This window comes from Mytilinidion resinicola, assembly GCF_010093595.1.
Source record: "Mytilinidion resinicola strain CBS 304.34 unplaced genomic scaffold BDZ99scaffold_1, whole genome shotgun sequence".
NCBI lineage: Eukaryota > Fungi > Ascomycota > Dothideomycetes > Mytilinidiales > Mytilinidiaceae > Mytilinidion > Mytilinidion resinicola.
Genome location: NW_022985437.1, coordinates 1,177,942 through 1,194,049, shown reverse-complemented (window position 1 = coordinate 1,194,049; position 16,108 = coordinate 1,177,942). Strand labels below are relative to the sequence as shown.

At 52.1% G+C, this 16,108-nt stretch overlaps 4 protein-coding genes across 4 annotated transcripts; 2 read left to right on the top strand and 2 right to left on the bottom strand.

Annotated features, from left to right (window-relative positions):
* Positions 1 to 146: 146 nt before the first annotated feature.
* Positions 147 to 3,278, bottom strand: BDZ99DRAFT_404629 (uncharacterized protein). The gene is made up of 5 exons (XM_033716400.1): positions 2,771 to 3,278; positions 2,459 to 2,717; positions 2,175 to 2,410; positions 1,268 to 2,127; positions 147 to 1,219 (listed from the first exon to the last, which is right to left on the bottom strand). Exons 1-5 carry the CDS (start codon positions 3,157 to 3,159, stop codon positions 318 to 320), a joined length of 2,646 nt encoding a protein of 881 aa, XP_033584152.1. The 5' UTR covers positions 3,160 to 3,278; the 3' UTR covers positions 147 to 317.
* A 1,230-nt stretch (positions 3,279 to 4,508) lies between these two features.
* Positions 4,509 to 10,682, bottom strand: BDZ99DRAFT_431083 (protein transport protein sec72; the record flags this gene model as incomplete). Its single annotated transcript, XM_033717273.1, has 3 exons — positions 7,342 to 10,682; positions 6,402 to 7,215; positions 4,509 to 6,355 (listed from the first exon to the last, which is right to left on the bottom strand). Exons 1-3 carry the CDS (start codon positions 10,516 to 10,518, stop codon positions 4,509 to 4,511), a joined length of 5,838 nt encoding a protein of 1,945 aa, XP_033584151.1. The 5' UTR covers positions 10,519 to 10,682.
* A 380-nt stretch (positions 10,683 to 11,062) lies between these two features.
* On the top strand, positions 11,063 to 13,274 carry BDZ99DRAFT_431080 (dihydrolipoamide acetyltransferase component of pyruvate dehydrogenase). The gene is made up of 4 exons (XM_033717272.1): positions 11,063 to 11,333; positions 11,398 to 11,447; positions 11,524 to 11,747; positions 11,855 to 13,274. The coding sequence occupies exons 1-4, from the start codon at positions 11,227 to 11,229 to the stop codon at positions 12,977 to 12,979; spliced, it is 1,506 nt and encodes a 501-aa protein (XP_033584150.1). The 5' UTR covers positions 11,063 to 11,226; the 3' UTR covers positions 12,980 to 13,274.
* A 190-nt stretch (positions 13,275 to 13,464) lies between these two features.
* BDZ99DRAFT_470224 (uncharacterized protein) lies at positions 13,465 to 13,913 on the top strand (the record flags this gene model as incomplete). Its single annotated transcript, XM_033721618.1, has 2 exons — positions 13,465 to 13,544; positions 13,670 to 13,913. The coding sequence occupies 2 exons, from the start codon at positions 13,465 to 13,467 to the stop codon at positions 13,911 to 13,913; spliced, it is 324 nt and encodes a 107-aa protein (XP_033584149.1).
* Between the last annotated feature and the right edge of the window lie 2,195 nt (positions 13,914 to 16,108).

The following is a 16,108-nucleotide window of genomic DNA, read 5'->3' as shown; positions in this document are numbered from 1 at the left end:
ATGCCAAGGCGGCGGGACGATAAGCGGAGATGATCTCCGGTATGCCGCTTTGGGATGGAGTAATAATGTGGTGTTGAGAATGGGGGGTTGACGGGATGTATGAGTGTGAAGAGGTCAAGTTTTGGGTAGGAAAGGAGGAAGATCATGACTCTGAAACATGTGGATCTGAGATATTTCAGTTTCGTGCGCATATGTTCAGGATGATATGGCCGTAGCTATGCTTATATACAGATGCAATAGAACAGAAGACAAATGCTTCATCCTCGAACTCCAGGCCTTAGAACTAATGCCATATGCCGCAAATGCACCCGTTCGAATCAAAAGAACAACAAATCCGAGTCCGGCCAACCTTGCTCATTCAACGCAGAATGCACACTCTTCTCTAATGCTTCTGGTCCACAAATCAGCACCATCGTGTCGCCCTCTGCCCCCTTTATACAGTGCTCTTTCAGCAATGGCGCCCCAATTCTCCCCCTAAGACCCGTCCAGTCTTCTGGGCCCTTCGTCAGCGTATATAGCAACTTGCACCTGTCGACATTGTCCCTCGCGAAAACGTCGAGATCTTCCTTGCAGAGGATATCCTCAACCAGACGATTCCCATTCAACACAACGCACGTAGTAGGATCTTCCTTATCCTGCATGACCGCACGAAGCACCTGGAAGATGGGCGTGATACCAGATCCGCCACAAATCATGATGAGGCGCTTGACGCTCCGCTTGACGGCGTTTATGGCGCACACGCCGCGGCCAAGGTACTCGAACTTGCCGATGGGGCCTTTGAAGTCGATGAAGTGTCCAATCGGGAGCGCGTCCATCGCTTTAGTCATTTTGCCGCCTTCCCGCTCTTTAGTGTCGAAGTAGATCTTCACAAGGACATCGGCATATCCCTTTCTGGTAGTTTCTGAGATGGGGGTGTAGCTGCGGATGATTGCTTCTCGCGTCACTGGATCCCGGAGACGGATCATCAAATGCTGGCCGGTTGGGAGGCCGAGGGACTGTTCGTCGTGCTCGAGTTTGAAGGAGAAGATGCGCGTGTCCCATGATACGTTCGTCTTGGAGTGCAGGATTGCCTTTGTCCAGTTGCGGCTGTTGAGGAAGACAGGTCGAGGCTCATTTGATGGATCTTGCTGAACTTCGCCTTCGCTGAGCACGCGGCGTGAGGCTTCGTCTAAGGAGCCCACGTGATATGCTGGCATCATAGCCTTTGCAGTTTCGCTATCTGCGTATTGTCAGTCTCATGGCCTCGAATCAAGCAGATCGCACTTACGAATAGCCATGAACTCATCTGTGCTGTCGAGCCCGGCAGCAGAGATGATACTTTGAGCACCTCCTGGGTGCCCATTGAGAAACGCGGTCCCATCATACACTTCTCCGTTTACCACAAACCACGGGCTTTCTTCCGTATCGTGTTTTCTCAATTCGTCGATTGTGATCACCTGGTTGACATCGTCCTTTGTCATTTTGACTTCAGTAACCTGTTCCTCGACTGGTGCCTCTGGTTCTACTCCGTCTATCCTCTCTCCCCAATACCCATTCATGAGATTCCCACCAGATTTTTTCACCCTTTCCATCCACCCACCCGGGATAAGTGCCGGTTGCGTCGGATGTTCGAACCTCAGGTAGTCATTTTCATGACTTATCGTGATGCGATACCAGGGATTGTTCATCATTCCGAGAACCGACCAGTAAAGGTCTCTCGGTTGTATGTTCATACTTTCATCCATCGCCCTCACCAAAATATCTTTCGCACCTTTCAGCTCCTCGACCGGGATATCGATTGCCCAAAAACACCAGCAGAAGCTTGACTCGCGCCAAGGCACGTCCAGGGAACCGCCATATAGATTTTGTTCGTAACCCTCTCGATACCTGTCTTCCGCGTAGTCGATGTTAGATAACCTCCAAGTTTTTCCCTTGTCAATGGACACCTCTACCCGGGTTACCCTCCGTCCATCACCACCGTATGCGTATCCTTTCACTCGGTACTTTTGTGGTGCTCCTACAATGCACAGCTGCTCCTCATGTGCAGGATATGCAATTGCAGAATTTGTACTCAACCCATAGATGGCGTATCGATCATCCTTCCACCACGATGGATTGCTGGCCGATTCTTCTGGTGATACCATTGTACTATCTCCTTTAGTAGAGTTAATGGAGAAGGGGCTGTGGAGACTAACGGTAGCACTCGGTTGTCGTATATATGATACCAGTTATCACTCGGCTGGTCTGTGAGAATGAGTTTCTTCAACCACTTCACGCTTCGGCCGCCGATTTGACCAGGTATCACCGCTCGCAGTGGCTTGCCATGATCTGGCCGTAGCATCTCGCCATTCATCTTGTGTGCTAGCATGATGCCGCGATTTGGGTCCATTACCCAATTGAGCTTCACCGAGGTGCCGTAGTAGCCGTTTGGCTGGGACGGTTAGTAAAACTCTGAATAAGGGTAACAGTTTCGACTCACTAACTTGTCTGCGCCTTCCATGCACACATATCTTGCTCTTCTGATTGGTTTAGCTCGCCGAATGACCTCTGACATGAGACAGCCCGTCCAAAGCGCGGTAGAAACACCCGCTGCGCCCCATGAAAAGCCTTTCGTCTTCCGAACTACATTCTGCTCCTTTCTCCTATTGCCTGCACAGACAAGAGTGATTGGAGCGGTCAATTGCTCGTAATCTTCTATCAGTTCCTTCAAAGAGATAGTGATAGGATTTTCCACCAGTCTGATCATCAATAAGCACATGATCCAGTTATACAGGCAGGCCTTGATACTCACCCCTCCACCGTGAATTCCCACGTCGGAATATCTTCATCTTCCACAAGCGGCACGGGACCATGGTTGCGAACATAAAACAGTTCGGGAGTGGTCAGAAACCCTTCGTTATATAGGGCAGACAACGGTGCCTCGACGTTAAAGGGGTGGACTCCAGTCAATCGGATCAGCCGTGGATCTCTTGGAACATGTGCATCTGGCGTTTTCTTATCGACTTCGAGCACACTTGTTGGAGGATTGCTCGTAGGTGGTAGGGGAAATAAGGTCAAGTCCTTCGAGTCTTCGTTTTCTTTCCGCTCCTCCCCATCGACGACAGTTTCGGGCGGGGTTGGTGGCAATTCGCCTTCCATATGTGGTGTGTCTATATGCTCTTCATCGGTCGTAATACCCATGATGCTGAATGCCAAGAGAACGCCAGCAAAAGCTACCGAGCGAATACAGAACTAGAATTAGGGTATCTCAGAACGCGAGCAGGAAACAATAGGAGAGAGGCTCAGGTGATGAAGAAGAGTGAAAAAGAAGGCGATTGACGAAAAGAGGTGGTCAACCCACGCTCGAAAGCCCAAGCGTGGTTGACAGGACCTGGCTCGAGCAGTCAATAAGGAGCGAAACGCAGCTCCAGAGTACAGCGCTTCTTGTGGGCTTCGTCATAATGGTGACTACAAGCGACTGAGCCCGGAGAAAGCTGATGCACAGCGGGCTGGCGGGTGTGCTTGGGGCCAGGCCCCGATGCGGGCTGACGGCGGCAGAGGCTGCGCAAAGAAGCAGTCAGGATAGGCGCAACTGGGCGATTGGGATCGGTGGCAGAGGGACCACATCGCCGCCGATGTGCCACCGGCGATGGGTGCGAGGAAAAGAGACGGTGCACAAAGATCTCCTTCGCCGCTATGCACCGTTATCTTTGCCACCTAATGCGACTTGAGCTAGCGCCAGAACCCGCTCCGAGTCGACCCCAAAGACATATCCAGCATTTGCTACTTCTGCACCCCTGAACCGTGCTGCAGCCCGGCTGGATGAGAGTTTGAAAGCAAGTACTCTCATCGAGGACGATATAATTGTTGTTGAACAGTCCAACGGAGACATTAAACTAGAGACATAGAGATCATATCCGTGGAGAACATATTGCAAGACTCAAGCATGTAAGACAGTGTAGATGAAGATCGTCCTGAGTGCAAGAGCCTCCCTGCATGACACAATGTCTCCTTTCATTTCGTGTAAAGCGATGCTCGTGGTGTTGATAAATACCTGCCTACCTAGGTGACTTCCAATACATTGCGCCTTGGGGACCTGCTCTATCGAGAGATCGCCCTCTCATCTCTCGTTGAAAGCACATTCTTGCTCGATGCGGTTGCTTGCATGTTCATGGTTTGGCACTCAGTCCACCATTGCATGAATCAGCTCGGAGTGTCTTAGAACTCATGGTTGTTCTTTTACAACAAAATTGTTGGAGGGACCTTCTCCGCGGACGTTGGCGCGCTCTCGTCCGAAGGATTACCGAATGCCTTCACGCTCAGACAGCACGCAAATCCAGTTGTTAGAGCAATGCGACGCTTTTCCCAAACTCGACTACGGCTAAAACTACTCTACAAAGCGTGCAGCGGCGCACGCTTAAGAAGCATCCTCCAACACCTGACACGCCCATGAATACCTCGCGCAGCGAAGGCTAGACCAAGTATCAAGTACTAACCCTACATATCCCCAATGCTTCCGAACATCTTACTCGACTAATGATAGCACCCAACTACCTCCCCCTACTTCCTCTTCTCTGTTGTTGTCCCATAACTCCTACCCCACCACTAAAACTGCCCCGGGGACTTCTTACAACTGGCGTCATGAGTGGGACGCGCGGAATCCCCAGCTTCGCCTCAAAGATGCGCATCACCAGCGCCTGCACCACCCGCTGCACATCTCCCACCATCTCCGTCCCCAATAGCCCTACAACCAGTGGTGCAAACACCTCGACATGCTTCTCGAACTCCGGCTCCGGGAATCCGGTGTACCCGTCTAGTACGGTGACCACCACAGGCCGCCACGTGACGATGTTCCGCTGTTGCGTCTCCTCATCGAGTTCAATGTAGCTGGCGACAATGTCTTCGCACAGCGGCACGAGCGCAGCCTCGGTCTCGGCGCGTGAGGCCGCCCGCTCGGTTGACGTGTCGTGGTACATACGGAAGAGGATGCTGACGTATACAGACGCCGAGCCGGATTCCTGCTTGAGCAGATTTGGCGGCTGCTTCATGAAGCCCTCGCGGAAGAGGCGCGTGCGGAGGTCACGGTCCGCATTGAAGCGTTTGGCGAACTGATACGATTTCTTGAGCACTGCCATGAGGCGGAGGAGTTCGCCCGACGGGATCTTCTCGTAGACGGCGTCGTTGGTGAACAACTCCTGCACAGTTTCGATCATGAGGAGCTGCAGAACGCATTTGGTGATTATTTGATTAAAGAAGCGACGGCGTGCGGCTGTTACAACTACCGGGGCTTGCTGGAGATTGTGGTCATCTGGTCGGTAGTCTTCTAGCTCTGCAGTTTGCCGTTTGGGGAGGGGCGACGGCATACGGGTGTCCGAGGGCGTGGTAATTGACGCTTCGGACGATACGGCTGAGGATCGACGCGGTGTCGGGAGGCCATTGATGCCGAGAGCATTGTCTTGCGACTCTTCAGTCGGAGTCTGAGAGAGCGGTAGGTCCGTAATGTTTGCCTCAGCAGTCGGCGTCTTGGGCTGTGACGCGTTGCGATACCCGTTAGAAGGTGTCGAAGAAGTCGGTGTATATGATGATGCTGTAGCTGCTGAGAAAAGGGCAGTTGCTTCCGTCCTGTTGAACAGCTCTACAAACGCGTTGACAATCTTATGCCAATGCTCTGGTTGGAATTTCTGCACATTCTGTAGAATTAATTGCTGCAGGCAGTTGCTCCCAATCCTTGCAAGGGTGTCATTCTCCTGACATATGCAAAGCGCGAGTAGATCAAGGAATCGATCCAACATGTACTCGAGAGACTCGAAGAAATGTGTGAAGAGTTTGATCATGTTCCTCAGAGCCTGGATCATAGTTGTGGACAGCCAGACCGACAGCTCTTCGTGGTTAAGAACCTTGTTCATCTCGGATTTTGATTTCAGCACCATAAAGATTGGATACAAAAGTTGACGCCAGAGCATATCCCAGAAGTCTTGTGGGAAGTTGTGACCATAGGCGATGAGAGTTTCGAACAGGTAATTCAACGACCGAGACCGAACTTCAAGATCCTCGCCGGTCATCAGCACGTCGTGAAAGGCGAAGAGAACCGGGAACCAAAATTGCTCCTCCTGGGTTTGACGGGTAGGCTGCTTTGGAATAGAAGACCCTTGTTCGCTGTCCTTGACGAATCCAGCTCTAACTGAGAGAGGACATTCTGGAGTCCGTAACATCTTCGGGACTGACGCCTTCAGTAATTCGATGGCCTGTAGCGATTTCTTCTGGAATTTGTAGTTCTTCGAGAACTCTGTCAAACAGACAATCAAGTCTGCAAATGCTCCTTGTGAGATGACAACGCCAAACCTGGTATTATACACTTGAGTGATATTCTCGAAAGCGAGGCTAACGATGCCCTCTACTTTTGGTTAGACTTATTAAGTTGCAGGTTGAGGCTTGAGACTAACCGTATGGTTCCCTAGCAGCAACAGTGAAGACGCCAAACATTGTTCTCCAACCGGAACGAATATTTTCACCGCGAGCCTGGATCATCTGGATCAAACAACGAAGGACCATGTCCTTCACCTGGACGACGGTCGTGTTGCTAATGATGTGTTCGAACGGTTTAAGGAAATCCTTCTGGAATTTGAAACCAGGAAGTTCCTCAATCTCCATAAAGCGCATGGATAGTTGTCGCAGCGAATTGAGAGCAAAGAAGACCACGTTGGTGTTGGTATGACATCCAACATCATTGAAGTGAGCCCCAAGGATTTGCCAAATATTCGTCCACTCAAAACGAACACGAGTCATGTTGTACCCGCTGATTTCTACTAGTTTCTGCAAACTGTAGGTACGTGGTGATTCACTCTGTCCAGACGACTCAATCTCCTGCCAGCTGACCTGCGTTAACGCTTTCACGAAGTCCACGATGGCCTCTCCCGAGAGATTGGCAGTGTTTGTGAATATTCGATCGACAGCTCGTATCATGTCTGTGGAGCGGCTCTCCTCCGCAATATCGGCCTGATAGTGAACGTTGCTGTTATGAGGCGCAGCTCTGCGTCGGTTCGGCACGGTTAAGGATTTTCGGGACGTTGGGGGTTGCATGTGTGCCTTTAGGACATCTGGGATTGCCCTCTCATCCACACCAGTCGAGATGAGTTGGAAGCGATCAAGCTGTGACACACAAGTAAGGATATCTCGCCAGGATTCTTTTAGGTGGTTTCCTTCGTTGTGCGCGACTTCGAGGAGCACTTTTAGTGCCTCGACGTTCTTAGCCTTCATCTCGCTCAGGTTGTAAAGGTTCGTGAATCTTGCCAGCGAAGCAACGAAGGATTGCCGTGGAGTCTCGAGATCGAAAACACATGCTACACGAATGGCAAGCTTCAATCCTTCCATGCATAGCCTGACGGTTTCAATATTGTGGCCCTCTTGTGCTTGACCTGAGAGTGCTGTAAGGAATGGCATCCATGTCACTTCAAACATAGGACCGACATGTTTGAAAGAAGACGCGGGAATGAACTTCGACACAGGCATTTTCGTTGCTGTCCGCCGTTGAGCTCGTAGTAATGACTTGTAAAGCTGTTCAGTCTTGTTCGCCATCTCTTCTGATGCTTGTACATAAGCCTCTCGCTGTAGATCTCGCCCTACAGTCGCCAATGCCTGTCCAATATTTGCAGCAATTCCGACAGTAGGCTGAACTACGATGCCCTGGTTCGCCGCGGCCGCTCTCTCAGTGTACAACACGATCTCGTTGTGTGCAATTTCATCGTAGATCCCAAGAAGATATTCCTCTGGAAGGTCGGCGTTGTCGTTGATACCGCGGTTGTTCTTGATGAAGTCCTCGGGTGTCATGCGGCGTCCTTTCATTTTTGTGCTATGCTGATCGGTGTTTAACAAGATGACAGAGTAGGCGAGTACGTATGCGGTATCAGCGTTAGCAAAGGCATTAGGGTTTCCAGTGATGTACCGCTCAGCAAATTTAAGCATGAAACGATCAATCTTTTGGGCCTCTCCAGGAAGACGGAAACTCTGGAGGAAACGCCTCAAAGCATCCACAAATCGTGTCTTGGCAAAGTCCATGTAGTCTACAAACGCGTGCATGATGGCTATGTTTGCTGCATCGCCCTCGCCGAGGAACTCGCCTAGTGATGCCTTGTCAATGGCGTCGTTGTCAAGTAGGAAGCGAGCAACGTCCTCTGGCTTTTCAGACTTGATGAAACCATCTTTCAAAAGCGCTTTCATGCCTCGCTTAGGCTTGAAATTGAACAGCCTCACAGCGTTCGTCAAAGCCGTCTTTCGCTGCTTCACTTTCTCTAACTGATTGGGGTCATCCTCAGCTAGCGGCGTTGCTGTGCCTGAGTCAAATCCAGGGTGTGGCGAGTCTACTGTAGTCCGGTTATCTATCGATTCCCGGAAGTCATCAACAGATGCCCTTGACTCGGACTCGCGAAGGGCTGCAGTAGCTTCCGCGACGCCTTGCTGGGACCAATTGACAAGAGAGCGGAGAATCTCGACCAGAGCTTCGAGTGATTCCTGCTTCATAGCATATTCTAAGGGATATCCTTGGTCAACTTCGTGGGGGGAATGCATTGACGCTGTCGAGAGTGCTGGTGGAAGTGTGCCCCGAGCTTGCCAGTCTGACAGATTTGACTGCTTGCCATGGTGATCTTGGTAGGCTTGTTGTTGGATCGGCGTGATCGCAACAGGAGTACTAGATATCCTAGAAAGATGTTCTACGATCCTCTGGTACATGTTGTCCAGGGCCGTTCGATCGCAGTCGTAGTTGAGATATATCTCGACCAGCGCCCTAGGATCTGCTGCGAGCCTTCCCAGAACAATCAAGATGTACTGCTTCTGAAAGACCGCTGCAGTTCGTCGTTCAAGAATGGCAAGGTAGATCTCTTTCAAGAACACCTCGATCTCTTTCTTCAGCATGACCCGCAAGTATTTTAGCATCAGCCAGAAGATCTCACAGCTGACTTCGAACACCCGGTTCACAGAGCTAGCACCATTCCGGCTTAGACTTAAGCATAAATACTGCTTGATGGCTTGCACAAAGGTCGTCGGCTCATCGCTGCTACTACTCCGTATCGTGGCATATGGTGATATAAAGACGACTATGTTGTTGTGGAGAATGGTGTGTATTATGTGGAGGGAGAGCAGTTTCGACCGCATTCCTTGAGATTTGATATCCACGGCGTGTTCCACCTGGAGCGATTTGGTGCTGAGTCTGCACATGGCGCGGAACACGAGGTATGCATCTCGAATGAAGATTTCGTCTTCTTCCTCTTCGTCAGAGCCTTCGCCGTCATGCTGAGGGTTCGGGGATGCATCTTGTCCAGATATGGATCTGGGTGTTGCTCGTCCCTTGATTCTAGTGACAAGGGTGGGCGCATTGTCATGGATTCGGTCGTCATTGAAGCTCATGTTATTCTCAAAGCTCTGTAAGGTAATCTTTGGGCCGGTATGCTTCTCCACAGGCTTGTCGCTGGGTTCGTGTGTTCCAGCTTCTGAAGCTTCGGGGGTCTCTTCTTCATCTTCGTCTTCCTCCGCAGCGACCTCAGATCCATCCACGCCGACTGTGCTTCCTTCAATCTCTTCCCGGATGCTTTCATCTGATCCGCTTTTGCCGTTGTCCAGAGATACCTGTGAGACATTTACTCGAGCTTCCTTAGCTGATAGCCTGCCCTTGACTCTTTCAAAAACAGTTCCCACCATCTGAGTGAGCGCTCCTTGCGCAACCTGCTGGTTTGCACTAGATTTGGACAGCAGGAATATATTGTAGGTAAGCCGCACGGCCTTCAGGAGGCCTGCCCCATGCACAACAATCTTGTCGTTCAGAATGGCTGCCAGCAGAGACTTCACAATCTGCAGCTGTACGTCCGGGTGTGTCGCCTCCCCCTGAAAACAATCGCATATTGTGTCTATAGCCCTTTCGATCAAAGGCGGAGCGTCGGAGGATTGGGCGTGTGGATCGGCAGGGACGGAGAAGTAGGAGTAGCTAATTAGCTTCCCAATGCAATCGAGGGCGGTGATAGACACCGAGACAGTGTGGGCTTCGGAGGCGAGCTGGAGGGGCTCGAAGAGGATTTCGGGGTTGATGTGTGAAGGGTCGCCTTCGCTCTTGATTGCAGCCAACGCCTGAGCGGTCGAGTCCCCGAGCTTCTTGTTCTTCCGTGCATCCTTGGACGCAGAGATTGTCTCCAGCGCTGTTACAACGAATACTAAAGAGCTGCGGGTCGAGGGTCTGGTAGCGGTGGTCGCTGCGGTGGACTGGGAGTCGGTTCGCGAGCGAGCATCTGCATGCATTCGATGGTCGAAGAAGTCGGCTGTGCGCGGAGTTTCCTGTCCATTGGGCAGGTTGAGCGTCGGGGTCTCAACTGAAAGCGTGGGAGGATCCGGGAGTTCCTTTGAGGACACGGAGTCCTCTGCGTGTGATACCGTTCCCTCCTCCGCTAATTCAACGGCGGAGGGTGCTCCGTGGTAGTCAATGCGCTTCTCCTCATCTGCTGGAGTAGCATGCTCCTCGGCGTGGCCGTTGGGAGCGTTTTGCGTTGCAACGACCGGGGCGTCGACGTCGGCCATGGTGGTCTATTCAGGGTGCCGCGTATGCTGGATGGAGCTTCTTTGAGGCCTGGTAGGCGCTTCAGAGTAGCATTTCGAGGGGGGAAAGTGGGGTCGAGGACGTCTGGGCCTACCGATCAGGCGCGAGACTGGGCAAGGTGTAAGAATGGCAGAAGAAGCGGGAGTCCTTCTCGCTGTGTAGATACCTGTGGACAGAACTGGTAACGTCGAGGGATTGCTATTATTTCAGCCTCACCTTACTCAGCGCGCCAGGGAATCAGCGACCACAGCCACAGGGCCGGTCCGAGCCACGAGTGGATTCACGTTCATGAGAGCCATCGTCCCCTGCGAACAGCTGCAGGAAGCCGCGGGGGCTCTAGAAACTATGTAGAATCAGACGAAAGACATTCGCGTCCCTGTTGATCCTGTCAACCCTTCCGGCCCTGTCTCGGGGCGCCGTGGTGGACATATTGGCTGCAGTCGGGTTCCTGTGCCCAGGTGGCTTTCTGCTGCCGCATCCCCATCAAAACCCCGATGCCCGAGCTCGCTCGACACTTTTCTGATTGTTGAGCGGACCGACAACACCAACTCCCACCCCCTCTACTCCATCTCTTTCATCTCTCGGAGGCGTCTGCCGCTGAAGAGCTCCATTCCCTGCCCCTCCGCCCGTCGTCTGTCGCCCTCGTCGCCCTCCCATCTCGTCCCGCCCCCAGCGGCATCCCCGTCACAATGTCCGCGACCACCATCCTATCGCGCTCTTCCGGACAATTAAGTCTGCGAGGCGGAATTGCTCTAAGAGGAGGCTACAGCACGTCGAGGTGCCAGGAATTCGTCGCGTACGCCGCCCTGTCCCCCTCTCCCGTCCTTGTATGAAGCCTCGCTGACATTTTGGCGCTCTAGACGACGGACTCCTGCGCTGTCAGCTCTGTCGCGATACTATGCCTCCAAGTGTAAGCCAGCAATGCTCCAGAACTAGGCTCCAATGTGTCAAACAAGGCGTCGAAGCTAATTGAGCTTTTCTGGCAGCATTTCCCCCCCACACCGTCGTCAGCATGCCGGCACTCTCCCCGACCATGACCGCAGGAAACATTGGCACATGGCAGAAGAAAGTTGGCGATAGCATAGCTCCTGGCGATGTCTTGGTGGAGATTGAGACAGACAAGGCGCAAATGGACTTCGAGTTCCAAGAGGAAGGCACCATCGCCAAGATTCTCAAGGAGTCTGGTGAGAAGGACGTTGCAGTGGGAAGCGTGAGTACCTCCAATGCTGCTCAACAGCAGATCTGTCCTGGCAGTGGTTTCGGATACAGAATCTAAGCCACTTGCTTCAATTGAATCTATCACTAACTCCACACAAGCCTATCGCCGTTATGGTTGAAGAAGGCGAAGACGTCTCTGCTTTCGAGTCCTTCTCTGCCGAGGACGCTGGCGGCGACAAAGCCTCCCCATCCTCTGCGCCAAAGGAAGAAGCCTCTGAATCCAGCGAGCCTCCCTCGGACACCCCAGATACCCCCGCAACACCAAAGTCATCTTCGCCCGCCCCTGAACCAGAGGAATCAACGTCAACTGGCGGTAGGCTCGAAACGTCCTTAGATCGCGGATCTCCATACTCCCCTGCTGTCAAGAAGCTTGCGCTGGAGAAGGGTGTTCCTCTTGCAAGCTTGAAGGGCTCCGGCCCTGGCGGCAAAATCACCAAGTCGGATGTCGAGAAATACAAGCCCACTAGTGGAGCTCCTCCCACAGGTGGTGCCACTACCGGCCCTCCCACCTACGAAGACATTCCTGCGTCAAGCATGCGCAAGACGATTGCCAATCGACTCACAGAGAGCTTTAACAAGAACCCGCATTACTTTGTCGCCTCTACAATCTCCGTCTCCAAGCTTCTCAAGCTCCGGGAAGCTCTCAATGCCGCTTCTGACGGAAAGTACAAGCTCTCGGTCAACGACTTCCTCGTCAAAGCACTGGCCATCGCCGGCCGCAAGGTTCCTGCCGCCAACTCATCCTGGCGTGAAGTCGATGGCCAGACGGTCATCCGCCAACATAACGTCGTGGATGTCTCAGTCGCCGTTGCCACCCCTATCGGTCTCATGACGCCCATCGTAGCGAATGTCGGCTCTCTAGGTTTGCAATCCATCTCCGCGCAGATCAAGGATCTCGGCAAACGTGCTCGCGACGGCAAGCTCAAGCCAGAAGAGTACCAGGGCGGAACCATCACCATCTCCAACATGGGAATGAACTCTGCGATTGACCGATTCACCGCTGTCATCAACCCTCCTCAGGCAACCATCGTCGCAATCGGTACTACAAAGAAGGTCGCTGTGCCAGGCGAGGAGGCAGAAGACGGCACCGTTGGTGTCGAGTGGGACGATCAGATCATTATCACCAGCAGCTTCGACCACAAGGTTGTCGACGGAGCGGTCGGGGGGGAGTTCATGAAGGAACTGAAGAAGGTCATCGAGAACCCTCTGGAGTTGATGCTATAAACGAGAGAGGGGCCGAGATGATTACTTTTGCGGAGCATTTTGCCGTGTGGTTGAGTAAGTAGGGGGCAGCTGGGGGGAGCGAGCTATCTTGTACAATGACACTTGTTTTATCGCCAAGCCTCCACACTTTGTATTCCTGTGGGTTTTTTAGTATGCCTTGGTTTTGCTCCCTCTCCGTTTAGTCTCCTTTTTCGAGAAGCTTCGTTTGAGCTCTTTTGTCTTGCATGGCAGCGTGTAACAAAAGATTTTCGAAATTCAATCGAGGCTCGGTAGAGTAATCCAAAATATGTTATAGATTTTTGTCTTCGGTTTCACGAACTTCCGGTGTTCTGCCTGCCACCAAGCGGTCTACCTTACGAAAACTGATGAGGTTTCTTTGGTATGTGTCGCACGTCGCTCCGTGCCACGAAAAGCCAAAGCTACAAAGCCAGGCCACGTGACGCTAAAGAACAATACTAATGGCGAAGTCCTCGAACAAAGGCACAATGCCCCTTTTGCAACGTCCACCGCCGGAAAGAGGTCTCAGAACAAAAGTTAGGTGGTCTGTGCCTCGCAAATTAGGAGAGTAAGTAAGCGAGTATCAAAGCGTAGTCAGAAGTCGAAAAGTCACAAAGTCATCAGTCACAGTGCATCAAGAGGTCAAGAGTCGATTGGTAAAAGAGTGTAATTCCAAGCTAAACTTGGCAAAAGAAGACCTCCACCCCCACCTCCACACGCCGTCCCAAAAGGTCATCGTACGAAGCAGAAACTCCTCGCAAAAAAAACCGCGGTCCAGAATGTGTCGAAGAAGAACCGTAGCGTCCCAAGAGAAGAAGTATGTCGGGGTTCAGGTAGGTTGAAAAGCACCGGTCCCCTGGGGAGAGGAGGCCGCGCGGGGCATGTGGCTTTCTTCGAACCAAAAGCGGCGGTTCTGACGCCGTCCGTCTTTGGCTGAGGTGGTGTAGAGTCTATGAAATGGGGGTTTGGTCGAAGCGAAGAAGGTTGTGTTCGTGGTCAAGACAGGATCTGGGGTTTGTTGTGTGATCTCCGGCGGCTGGCTCTGCTCTCCTGACCCTGCGAGAGATGGAGGAGGCAGATGGGGCGGGCGTTCATCCGGCTTCGATTCAGTCCAAGGTCCGTCCCCCCCGGGGGCATGTGTACGCGGCAGCGCTCAGAACGAGTCTGAGGCGTCTGGATGCATGCAGGGGCGTGGATGGGGACCAGGTCACCGACTGAGGGTTTGTGGTCGATTGTCGAAGCCGACGGGCGCGGACGATCGATCATGCATCTGGTGTAAAAGGAATTTACATGACGGTGCAGCCGGAGCCTCCAGTAGTGCCAGCGGATTGAGACATGTTGCTTGGTTGGTTGGGTAGTTGGTTAAACCTGAGTCTGTGTGTCAGTTTGATGTTCGTTGGAGTGTTTGAGTATTTGGATAGATCGTACTGTAAATGATTGTATGTTCTGGTGGGTGAGGAAAGAAAGTTCATCTCGAGCAACTTCGAAGAGGTTCTTATACCTAGAGCTCGGTAGAGCCTTTGATAGAGACTCGGTATATCTTGGAAGCTTGTTCGAAGGTCGAATAAAGAAATCATCTTGAATGTCTGTTCTGAAAGTCGTGTTGGTCCTTGGAAACGTGGAAGATTGGACGGGCGCTGCTTTTGGTGGCGCAAATTTGCCGTTAGTATTGTTCCCCTTAGTATTGTTCGACCCAAACATCATCCCAAAATCTTCACCCCACTAGACTTGCTTTCACTCTGCCGCATTCATTGTCTCGCTTGAAAGAATGCATTTTCATTGAGAAGGGATAGGTAGTCCTGTTAGTGCGGGTGTTTTGCTGCATCTAGGGGCACGAGTTGAGATGATTTGACGAGTCCGAAGCTGATTACCGCGTCTCCTCCTGGGAGCCTCGTGGAAGCCACATCTAGAAGCAGCCAGAGGTCGCTGTCGCCTCAAAGATTCCCTCGTGTTGGTAATGTCTTCTGGTCGCTAACGTCCGTCAACGGAAAGCCATTCCAGCCTTATGGCTCCCCTCTACTGGCGCCTTTCCCGTTCCAGCGTCCACCGCACCCTAACGACCTCGTGGCAATGCAGCCGACACATCCACTCAGCGTCTTCGACAAACCTTCTAAGGTGCGTCCCTAGGTGGCGAGAAACTCCCCGTGCCGAGAAAAATATATTATTCGGGCATCTTAAGTCTTTCCTCGTGAGCCTATGAAGTCATAGCCAATATGTTAATGTTCTTTAGACATTTTTCCTCAGGAGACCAGTCTGCAACCAGAAAAATACGACGATCCTGGTCATGCTGTCGATCGTTCCGTTCACGGCATCCAGAACCATATCAGTGTTGCACCCCTGCTCCACTACGACTATTTACACAGTTTTAGATTTCGGAGCCTTAGGACAATAATTCTATTAAGAAAGAAGATAGCTCCGAGCTTTAAAAACCCTCCGCCCTGAAAGGCATGCATAATAAAGTTTCTCCGTGCAAAGGATTGCTCGGTGTCTTGGCGCACGGATTTAGTGCGCTTACGTAGTAGAGTATTATACATTTACCTAACTGTATTATATTCTTCACCCTTGCCCGTTGTTGCAACACCGTTTTGCTCCAGCCGGCAAGCAGGGGTACGAATGCGAGTCTTAGCATTCCAGCCACGATTACGCCACAGACCAAGGCACGTGATTTACCACTGTACCAAAGAGTACTTCTATCAGAGTTTGGAGCCCCACAAGCGTATGGCCGGAGCGGGTCGGCCGTCCTCCCTGGTAGCGCAGGCGAATTCTGTAGACCACAGGACGAAGCTGTGTACCTATACCTTAACCACGCCACCGAAGGCAAAAGCTTGCCGTCTTATCCCCGCAAACTAAGAATTGATAGGATGTTACCTCTTCTTGCTGCCGCAGCCGATCCAGCTGCTAGCTTGAATAGCTACCTGCCCGATCGCCCAGTCGCCCATTCCACCGAGGGCGCAGTACATGCCTCACAAAAAGTGCAAGGCTGGAACAGATGCAGTGCGGAATATTGATCGCTCAGAAGAAGCTGAAAGAAGAATGACGTATGGGTTGAGAGGTCCAGCGCCTGCAGCGCCAATCACGCGGCGCCACCATATGTGGCGCAAAGGCACACCTCACAGCTGACTGGCCATCACC